Below are 11,514 nucleotides of genomic sequence, written 5' to 3'. Positions count from 1 at the left end.
CATACAGAATACAAATTCACAAGCTTTTCAATGAACACATGACAAAACTATTCAAGTGCTTAAGTTATGTAACCGCCCACGCCCTAGTCTCGCGTACAGGGAACTATAATGGCAAAGAAAGTCTGGCTACGCGAGGCTACCCACGCCCTACTACTGTACACTCAATATGTGGCACCTGTCGTCTATACCTCGTCAGTGTAGAGACGAAGGTACTTGAACGGATTCACTGCGACGAGAATGTCTCCGACGTACGTCTAGTTGTACAAACGGAAAGAGAAGGCGCAAAATAAACGTTTTGTCATTCCAAACATTCGCGTGCACGTCCCACTCACGTAGATTATTCCTTCGCCATAGCGGCGTTTGAGATGCTCTAACAGAGATTTCTCAGTCAGCTCGGCCAACGTAGCCAAATCATCAACAAGGAAACTATCACAAGACGCCATCCCTTGATACATCCGGGATAACATGCCAACACGCAAATAACATCCGGGGTTCACGACGGAAAGTTTGATATCACGTGGGTATCCCGTCTCTTGAGAGATGTCTGGTCGTCAGGACGTTACGAGACTGCTTGCTGTCACTCTGGTGAGAAGTTCTATCGGTCGACCTTACTGGGAGAAGAGGACACTAGAGGTGTTGAAGTTGGGCAAACTGCATCAGACTGTTGTACACAAGAATACGCCTTCTGTGAACGGAATGCTTCGTTCGGTCAACCATCTCATTGATGTTAAACCGCTCAACGTGCATGATAGTTCTAGTCACGTGACTCCTCTTCTAACGACTAGTGGAGACTTCTACGTGAACGGTGGTTTAGTGGGAGAGACTGATACTTCTAAAGTTTGACATATATTGTGTTTTATTTGTATTTTGTACAAATGATGGTATGTAAGTCGAGTGAGCCAGTAATAGAGCTGTAGAGTATTGAACTTGTACACACACACACACACACACACACACACACACACACACACACACACACACACACACACACACACACACACCTGGAACCTGGAATTCCGCCATACCCACTATGGGCTTCGGCATCGCAGAAGTTTTCACCAAGAAGAGCGGTCATTGGCTTGTGACGGGTCAATATTCAATGACACCAGGTCTCGTTGAATGGTACCAATCCACCTGTTGTTTGGACCATTCTGAGGGCGTTTCACATTATGCAACTTGCTTCTCAGCAACAACTTTTGTGAACGAGAGATGTTCATCTTTTGTAAATGACCAAGCCACTGCAATCTTTGATGTTGAATTTGACTTTCAATTTGTTCTTCCTTGGCAGATTTCAAATTGAAGGAATTTCTTATCTTGTTCAGTCTTGATACACCCAAGATAGATCTAATACAGCGCATATGAAAAGTGTTCAGTCTTCGAATATCTACTTGAGTGATTGCCCAAGTCTCACCACATACACACACACACACACACACACACACACACACACACACACACACACACACACACACACACGCACACAAACTGGTAACAGGTGCGGATACAGAATTTTTTGAAAGAGAGGGTCCAGTTGTATCATAAGCCACGCCCCACAGCAGCTAAATCTGTCTATGACCTACAGAACCAGCAAACTCACTTTAATCTGTATTAGGGTTAATTTCCTAGCATATTCATTAGATAATTATAGGCATACAAGCTTAGAATTGAACGAATTAACCATCCATCAAAACACTTCACTACATTCACTTTAATAACACAACAAACAAGATTCATTTAAGTTAGAAAACGGGGGTGGAAAAACAGCTGCAGCTCTGTGTCTCCTGTGTGTTTTGCTATCTAGCGTGATCTTTTGCGCGTAAAACACGACAAAACGTTAGACGTTAAACGTATCGAATCACGAAATTGCTTTCACGATGGCGATTGAAGCTTCTTGACGTCAAGAAACCAGGCCCGTAGGCTGGTCGCAGGAGTGGGGGGTGCATTTGCCAACAAAAGTCTATGTGGTTTCAATTAAATGTAATCGCACTGCGCTAAAGTTTTCTTGTGGATTCACCACTTTGGAAACATGGTTAAAATTGCGTTTGTATACTTGGTTCACATAATTGTATTTGCAATTGCGCGGGCATTATCTAATAATACGTATCTGTATTCATAATTGTATATGTAAGACTTAGAGTTAGCAGAAAACATTAGTGTAACAGTACCGAGTCAAGTTCGAGTCTGCGAGGGTGAAGGCGAGCATAATATCGACTACGTTGTCAAGATCTATTGGTACATTGTAGTGGATGTGAAGGAGAGCAAGGTGAGACAATCTGTCCTTACCCATGGATGCGCGCATATAGTTGTTTAGCCGTCGTAAAGCACTGGCTCGTCTCTCACATTCACACGAGGTGACAGGTATGGTACAAGCGATGGTCAAAAGAGCTGAGATGTTTGGGAAGTCAGTGGCGTCACATTCTTTGATGGCTTTTGCTGGTGAGCACGGTCTCTTCTCAGGGAGCATCACCATATACCTGTTCCTCCAGCGCCTGAGTTCCGCGTCCATCAATTCAGGCGATGGCAGATCATCTCTGTACTTGATCAGCGCCTCCTTCAGGTTGACATCTCGCGAACATATGATACTTGGTACAAGACCGAGTAGGGAAATGGGTGTGACTGCCGACTTTGATAACTGCCGGTTGATGCTAATAATAATATGATCAAGAAAGGGAATTGCAACATTTCTCTGGAAATACTCTTGAACAGAAGCAGCTGGAATATTGCTGCAATTTTGTTGCCTTGCTGCAATGCGAGGCATTGCAACTGTACTTCCAACCTTTTTTGCCATGTCTGAACTAACTTTGTAGATTTGAGAAAAGCTGCTTTCAACGTTTGCGCGCTCGCTGTTGTAGGTCCTCACAATTTCAGATATCATGTTATGCGCTTTCACGATATCAACAGCTTTGCTCTGCAGCTTCGTGGTAATGCCCGAAAGGTGTGATAAGTACTGATATATCGTCACAAACACAACAACAAACTGAAAGGAAGTAACACTGGCCAGAATCTGCTATGCTTCATTGCGGCCTGCATAGTCCCAGTCAGCATACGTAGCCCCATATTTCTCCAAGTGATAGCGGAAAGCTATCATCTCTAGAGCTTCAACCACAAATACATACCCTTGGTAGAAGTGCTGATAAGCCGAATGCCGGTCAGCCCATCTCGTCTTGCTCAGATCGATCAGTGGTTTTCTCCTCTCTTCATTGACCACATTGTGGTTGATGATCATCTCTAGAACACCACTTCTCTTTGGACTATTGAGAAAAAAACGGCTGCATTTTTTTAACGCAATCGATCACATTACGTACTTCAGGAAGAGCACATGACTTGCTTATCACAAGGTTAAGGCAGTGGCCACTGCAGTGTACGTCAGTGGCTAAAGGAGCTTTATGTCTAATCCTGGCCTGGACACCCACTCGATCTGAAGACATGTTGCTTGCGCCGTCGTAGCCCTGATCACACATAGTAGCAAGTGGTATGTTATTCTCTTCCAGAAAGCCAAAGATACCACCTGCAATCCGCTCCCCAGTAATTCTGTCCAACTTCAAAAACGTTAAAAACTCTTCTCTGACCTCTTTAGTACTTCTGTCAACAAACCTGGCGCAGATGGCAAGATGCTCAACGTTATGCGAAGTTACCTCGTCAGCAGGGATGGCGTAAAAGGGCGCAGCTGTCAAATCACCTATTATTCTCTGTAAGAGGATGTGGTTTCCCATGACTTTAATCAGCTCATTTTGTGTTTGAGGAGAAAGATAAGTTGCACATCGCATTGCAGGAATTTCCAGGTGCCTTCTTAACTCTTCATCGTGCACTGCAAGAAGCCTCAGCAAATAAAGAAAATTACCTGAATTTCCAGGTGATTCCATACTCTCTGCGTCTGCACGTAAAGCAATGCACTATCTGGCGCAGTACAACGCAGCAGAAGCAATGGACTTCAGGACAGCACGATTACGCGTGACATTGGCCGCCCTGCGGGTGTCCGACTGTGCAGTAATGGTAGTATCTGGATTCTCCAAGGTTCGCTTGAAGTTATCAGCTTGCCCAATGGCTTGATGATGGTATAAGCACCGCTCGTGCTCCTTTGCTTTTTCTCCTTTCTTGTTCCAATCACGAAAAGGCTTGCATACAAACTTCCCCTTGGACACTTTAGTAAGGAAAATTCCACAAGCAATGCAAAAGACACTATCCACTTGCTCGCTGTAAACCATCCACGGGTGTTCTGATAGCCAAACAGGACGAAAAGCTCGGTTGCGGCAACCAATACATGTCGGAGGAAAAACTTGGTCGGCACGAGGCTTTTTGTGATTTGTCAGTAGGTTGTACTTCTCCGCAGCACCCAGAGCCTGCATGGACTTGCAGAAATCGACAGGAGACTTGGCCTTGAAAAACAATTTGCCAATATCATCCACTAAATCACGATCAGAAGTATTAGCATGATGGCATTGCTGATTGCCGCCTGCGACGCCTGCACGCTGAGCCTCGTTGTCGTAAATCTCACAGCATGTGTTGCGCAAAGGCTCGACATACGTGGCGGTAGAGGACGACCCTACTCTTTCTACACTACCACTACAGCACTCACTGGAAGTCAGTGTTAGTTGATCGTCTACTGCAACCAGCCGTGTAGAATCTGGATCATGAGTCACAAGTTGATCACGTGCCCTTTTCGGAACTAGAAAACCATCCAGCCGTTGACACGTAGCCGCTGCTTGCCTCCTTTTTCTATCTTTTTCCTGAGACCGTCCCATCTAGTGTCACTGTGACAAACACACACTTCTCCATGTTACCAGGTAGCAGACAGGATAGCCAAATATCTGGCAGGTACTTTGGAGTTTCAACACATCCCTCGGAGTCCTTTTGCCTACTAGCCCGGACTACTTCCGTGAACGGGTCAGTGGAGGGTGCGCGTGCACCCAGTGCACCCCCCCCCCCCCCGCCTACGGGCTTGCAGAAACGCAAGGTAAGATTCTTTTATTCTTGTTGACCAGACCGCACTCGCGCCTTTTGACGACTCATTTGCCATTTCATGTTCACGTCTTACGTCTGCCGATGCTGAAAATGCAATGGCACTACTTTTCACAATAGAAGCAACTCATTCAGTACTTTGAAACAGCTCTGGATCGGTTGCAAATGTCGAAATCCCATTCAGACGAATTCGTTCGAATGGGATTTTGCTATCTAGCGTGACCTCTTGCGCGCAAAACACGACAAAATGTTAGACACTAAACGTATAAAATCACGAAATTGCTATCACGATGGCCATTGAAAGTTGTGAACATCAGGAAAAATCAAAGCGAGTTTTTCTCTGTCCTTGTCGAACAGACCGTACTCGCGGCCTATGTCGACCATTCAGTATCAGGGAGACTGAGTGCTCAGTGGTATACTACGTACGAAGAATAAAGACTCACTTAACCTACATAGCTAAAGAGTGAATGAAACAAGTATAAAAACACTTTGAGAAAATGATTTGTGTTGATCTTTTAGCTAAATGGTTTCATTCTAAGAGCTTCTTGCCATTCCAGTTTACTTAACCAATCATTGGATAGAAGTTGTAAGCCAAGAATGTATTTGTTTACTAAGTTTTGTATTTATTTGTATTTCTTCAATGAATTAAGATTATAGATATATTTCATCAAGCCTTTCTTGTCTTTGACTCGCTTGGAAAGAAGCACGAACAAGTTGTTTTATGACTTGAAGTAAAGTGATTTAGTTTTCTTATAGCTACTTACAATTGTGTGCATGCTGGAGTATAGAGTCGACGTAGTCACTTAATTTTGACGAGGTTTTTTGTATTTAACAGACTGTGGATTACGGATGTGTACCGTTTAGTCAATGGATCGACTCTAGATGTAACCGACTCGTCGTTGATATACCCAATACCTCAAGTAAAATTGGATGTATTAGTACTATCGTAGTTAAGCAGAAGAAATTTTCATGCATCTAGAATTACCCGCAACAAACCGATCCATTTAGTTGTGCAATATGGACTTGTGTGGTAAGTCTGCATAAACTTGTCTACTAATTCCAAAAGTAAATGTATATACTTGTTTTTACAGAACATGCTTTCAGCAGCTGTGGACAATCCTCGTGTAGCCAGCAACGTATGGCAGATTTGGAGTGGTATAAACATGAATTGAGTCCATTACGTCGACTTCATTAATTTTTAGATCAATCCCAATGACATGAGGACGTGGATATTGCATCGACTTGTTCTTACAGGGGCCGTTGAAAGGTACGCGTACAATTTATAGATCTAACAAAATACAATTTACTGATACAATACATGTACTGTATCCAAGAGAGAACAGAAAGATGAACTATTTGAAAACGACCATGATGAGGATCCACATTCTAGTGACTGCATTACAGGGACAGAAACAACAATTCATCAAGTAATTGATTTAATTGAGAAATGCACGGTTTGAAAGAGACGATTTTAACTGTTACTAAATTGTAATTTTTGTATTTTTTAGAAATCAGATACGAAAGTAAACCTTATTCACCAGGCGAACACCTTACAGCTAATGACTCTTTAACGGTATCAACACTGCAAAAAAATTCAGATACACTTTATCTATTGGACATATGATTATCACTAATCTGCTTATGCAAGATATAGTTCAAACCAGGAAAAGTACCCTTTTTTGTTGAAGGCACAACAGATCCCAACAGATCTAGGTATCGGAGCGTGATCTACAAGTAGCATATTTGAGCACAAAAAAATGTGTATATTATTGTTTATCAGCAGCTATTCTCCGAAGGTTCATACATTGTGTATTGTGTTTCTGTGTTCCATACCTGATCAGAAACGTTCCTTGTTGTTGTTAAACAGAAAGTAAAAAAAGGAAACTGATAAAACGTGATTATGATATTAGATCGTTTGCGAAACGGAAAAGAGAACAGGTAAATTTTTTCCTGTGCATCATATTCTAAGCATGCCTACCCAATTCGTCTCTAAACATTATGCAGCAATCTCGCATATATGTATATTAATGTCGAATTTTTTGTATTCACGGTCTTTTTCATTTCATACTCAGAAAATAAACAATTCGAGTGATGAATTGAATCAACTGAAGGTATCATGCTGTAGCCTGGCTCTTTTTTGCTTCAAATACATGTTCATCTTTCTACAGTCATCGAATGCACTGTTGATGAAATAGACGGGACATTGTAATACCTGGAACAGAACGGGTATATTAGAGCATTGCTGAAAGCATGTCCTGTCCGGAGCTCCCAAAAATCTGGAAGATCGCTCAGTTTTCACGACATGGGAAAGAAATCCAAGAAGCAGAACACCTCCTGGTAGGAGCCAAGTTTCCAAAGGCTATTCAAACTAAAGTCAAAACTTTTCTGAAAACTTGGTATTTCCAAATCGAAGTGCAGCCGTGCAAGAGCCATGAAATCGATGACTTTATGCAGAGGATGGGAGAAACAGGGGACTGGAGATACGAGAACAAATCCATGCACGCTATTTACCACATACTGACTTATCATCATCGCCGTAGATGGGTTACTGACGAATTTGATAAAAAAAATTGAAATGAAGAAAAAATAAGTATTTTATGCTTAGACGGTTTCAGATAAGTGAAACGTGCTGTTTTAAAAGTTTTAAATTAATTTTAGTTTTATCTCTAGATAGGAAAGAATAGCAAATATATTTACATCAATTCATATTTCTCTTCCAAATAGTGCTTTGGATGTGCGTTTCTGAACTTATATTTACAGCGATCTAAAGTCGACCATAGCCTAACTATTTTAGATTGTAAACTATAACTAGAGAACGTCTAGCTGATAATACAAGTAGAGAAAGTGATCAGATGCATGGGTCTACTAGGTAGTGTTTGGTATGTACACTTATTTCGTTCATGCCATCATCATCTCCTACATCACATCTCTAATTGTACAAGTCCAAAAACATTTTGAGAAAATGATGGGTATGTAGGGATGGGTATGTACTTATGTCATTTATGCCCATCTCGTACATCACATTCACAACTGCTGGAAGCGATATAGGTAAAAAAGTGTGATGTAGAAGATGAGCATAAATGACATAAGTACATACCCATCCCTACATACCCATCATTTCCTCAAAATGTTTTTGGACTTGTTTCATACTTGTTTCAAAATGACAGTTTTAGTTGCATATCAGAGTAGTGTCACACTTGACTTCAGCGTAAATTTAAAAGTCGAGATGCACACAACTGCTGCAAGTGACGAAAGCGTAAAAAGATTGTGACGTAAGAAATGAGCAATAAACAATCTATAAGTTAACTAATTAATTAAAAGTACACGCTCATCCCTAAATATAAACCGATCATTTTCTCAAAATGTTTTTATACTTGTTTCATTCACTCTTTAGCTATGTAGGTTAACGAATCGTCGTGCCAAGTTTTTTGGTTCAACGCTTTAGTTTTGCCAACTTAATAGAAGAAGATGTGGTGTTACTGGTTACCGACTCGTATTATAATTAGAAAACAACGCTACTAGATAGAGAATACAACAGAAGAATACGTGTACGTTACACGTGGTCCTAGCTGACCGTATCCTAGTTAATAACAACAAGTGACATCATACTACATCTCCCTTTTCAAGTTCCTATAAGTCCAATCTAATGGGCGGCTTACTAATACGTCCCGAACACAACACAAAACTGTCTTTATTCAAGCCACCAGGAGATTGTTCAGGATGTTCCCTTGATGGATTGACTTGTTGAGATAGTACTGGCTGCTCTTCTTGTTGAGGTGGTACATGTTGCTCTTCTGGTGGCTTTTCTCTAGCCACTGCATCTGGAATATGACTCAAATGTCGTCTGTTCCTTCTGATGGTATTCGTTGGCGTCTCGATCATGTATGATCGTTGCGTAGTTGACTCAGGCCGTGCAATTACTTTGCCATACACCATCTGGTCAGGCACCCATACTCGTGCACCTGGATCAAGACATGGTAGATCTCTTGCACTATGGCGACGATCATGATCTTCTTTCATCCTGTTCTTTCCTTGTTTTTCCACTTTCTTTACCATGGTTAGATCTGGGACACATGGTTTTAGTAAGTCCCTGATGATTGGTATATTCGAACGTAATCGTCTGTTCACGGGCAGTTCTGCTGGGCTATAACCATTTCTGAGAGGAGTTGATCTGTAAGCCAGTATCGCCAAGTACGGATCATCCGCCTTCTCCAAAAGATTCTTCATAGTTTTAACGGCTCTTTCCGCTTCCCTATTACTTTGTGGAAAGTGAAGGCTAGACGTGACATGTGTGAAGTCATGGGTCTTGGCAAAATTGGTGAATGCCTCAGAAGAAAATTGCGGACCATTATCTGACATGACTTGTTCAGGTATCCCATGACGTGCAAATATTGACTTAAGTTGTTGAATGATTCCTTGAGAAGTTGTATCTCTGAGTAAAGCAGTCTCAATGTACATTGAGTAGTAATCTACCACTAGGATATATGTGTGCTCCTTCCGTACATAAAGGTCGGTTGCTACCTTTTGCCATGGTAGGTCTGGAAGACTAGTTGGAAGAAGTGGTTCTGCATTGTTGTAGTGAGTTCTTGCACAAATAGGACAATCCGCAATCATTTCTTCTATTTGTGTACTAAGACGAGGCCACCAAACTGATTGTCTAGAACGCTCTCTGCACTTCACAATACCCTGATGACTGCTATGTACAGAGCGGAGAACCTCATCCCTCAGAGACAATGGAATGACTACCCTTGAGCCTCTCAAAAGCAAATTGTGGTGGACACAAAGTTCGTGGCGGAGTTGCCAAAAGTGCTTCAGCTCTTCCTTGAGAACCCGAGGTGCTGGCCATCCGCAGACTAAATACTGTCGAACTTTGTTGCACAGGTCGTCTGCATTTTTTTCCTTTTCAATTTGCTTTATTTTAGCTTCGGAAGCAGGAATCGACTGTATAACGATTGATATATATTCGGCAACTTCTTGCTCGTATAGCTTGTCTATTGTTTGTGGAGGTGAAACTGGTTGTCGAGACAGAGCGTCCGCAGTAATAAGGTTTTTTCCCGGTACATGAATAATAGTGTACTGGAATCTTAGAAGACGCATTCTGAGACGTTGAATTCGCGGAGGTAGTTCATCCAGTCCTGTATGTCCAAGTAATGGAATGAGGGGCTTATGGTCTGTCTCCACAATAAACTCCTTCCCAATAAGATAATTGCTGAACCTTTCTGCCGACCACGTTATTGCAAGGGCTTCCTTTTCGACCTGGGCGTAACGGCATTCAGTCGGCGATAGGGATCGCGAAGCATATGCAACAGGTTTCAAATCTTCTCCTGCTTGTCTTTGCCGGAGTACCGCTCCTAGTCCGAAAGAAGATGCATCAGCCGACAGTACAGTCTCCCTGTCACTGTCATACAATGCCAGGGCAGGTGATTGAGTAAGTTCCTCTTTGATGTTCTCAAATGCGGTTCTTTGGGGTGGTCCCCATACCCACTGATTCTTTTGTACCAGTAAGATACGTAATGGTTCCGTCTTCTCTGCTGACTGAGGAATATACCTCGCTTGCCGGTTTATAACGACTAAGAATCGTCGAACATCACCAACATTAGTGGTTTCTGGCATCTTCTGTATCGCCTTGACTTTGTCAGGATCCGGCTTTACTTCTCCTTGGCCTACAAGGTGTCCTATGAACTTTACTGAAGACTGAAAAAACAAACATTTCTCCCTATTCAATGTGATACCAGCTTGTTGCAAGCGTTGCAATGCTGCGTGAAGACGGTTGTCATGTGCCGCTTTAGATTTCCCAAAAATCAAAATGTCATCCATCAGACAAACATAGCCAGATAAACCTTCCAAGATTTCCGACATGCGTCGTTGGAAATGTTCAGGCGCTGACGAAATGCCAAAAAGCAGGCGTTTGAACCAGTAGCGCCCAAAGGGTGTTATGAAAGTCGTCAAACTTGAGGATTCTTTCGTGAGGGAAATCTGCCCAAATCCTGAGTTGGTATCAAGTTTGGTAAAAATGTTGGCATCCTTAGTTGGGCCAGAGTGTCTTCCACAGAAGGAAGAATGTGCCGTTCTCTTTGCACACTTTGATATAACTTAGGTCTACGCAAATCCTAACCTTTCCATTTGCTTTAGGCACCACAACCATTCCGGAACACCAATCCGTTGGTTTAGTTACACGCTCTATGACGTCCATTGACTCCATTCGAGACAGTTCTTCTCTCACCTTTGGCAGTAATGGAATGGCAATCCTTCTTGGCGTAGATAAAGCGTATGGTCTTGCATCCTCCTTCACACGAATTTCATAAGGAGACGAAAGCAATCCCAATCCATTGAAAAGCTTTGGATAACTCCTGGTAATGTCTTTGTTCTCTTCCATTACCCCCTCTACACGCACAACAATACCCAGATGTTCAATTGCTGGTCTCCCAAGGAGAGCATTCGTTAGGTTTTTCACCACATATAAAGTCTCTTGAACAGACCTGTCTCCTTTCTTTAACTCGCATGAGAATTCTCCAACTGTCTCCAAATGGCTCTGGTTAGGGCCTCGTAAAACCT

At 42.3% G+C, this 11,514-nt stretch overlaps 2 protein-coding genes across 2 annotated transcripts in view; one reads left to right on the top strand and one right to left on the bottom strand.

Annotated features, from left to right (window-relative positions):
• LOC134196126 (myosin-IIIb-like) overlaps positions 1-459 on the bottom strand; it is a 30,142-nt gene extending 29,683 nt beyond the window's left edge. Inside the window, exons 1-2 of the mRNA XM_062665203.1 lie at positions 333-459; positions 189-254 (exon numbers count right to left, since the gene is read on the bottom strand). Of these exons, the coding sequence (XP_062521187.1) occupies positions 189-254; positions 333-455 (189 nt within the window). The 5' untranslated portion in view covers positions 456-459. The remainder of the gene's footprint in view (positions 1-188; positions 255-332) is intronic.
• Positions 460-502: 43 nt separating this feature from the next.
• LOC134195906 (large ribosomal subunit protein uL30-like) lies at positions 503-918 on the top strand. The gene has a single exon (XM_062665001.1). The coding sequence runs from the start codon at positions 541-543 to the stop codon at positions 841-843; it is 303 nt and encodes a 100-aa protein (XP_062520985.1). The 5' UTR covers positions 503-540; the 3' UTR covers positions 844-918.
• Positions 919-11,514: the final 10,596 nt, after the last annotated feature.

The sequence above is a fragment of the Corticium candelabrum genome, chromosome 20 (assembly GCF_963422355.1).
Source record: "Corticium candelabrum chromosome 20, ooCorCand1.1, whole genome shotgun sequence".
NCBI classification, from domain to species: Eukaryota; Metazoa; Porifera; class Homoscleromorpha; order Homosclerophorida; family Plakinidae; genus Corticium; species Corticium candelabrum.
The sequence above is the reverse complement of the archived record's forward strand: the minus strand, read 5'-3'. Positions and strand labels throughout refer to the sequence as shown.

What these genes read in the sequence shown, in the direction of transcription:
- LOC134195906 (XM_062665001.1), top strand. Translation starts at nt 541, where the DNA reads ATGTCTGGTCGTCAGGACGTTACGAGACTGCTTGCTGTCACTCTGGTG.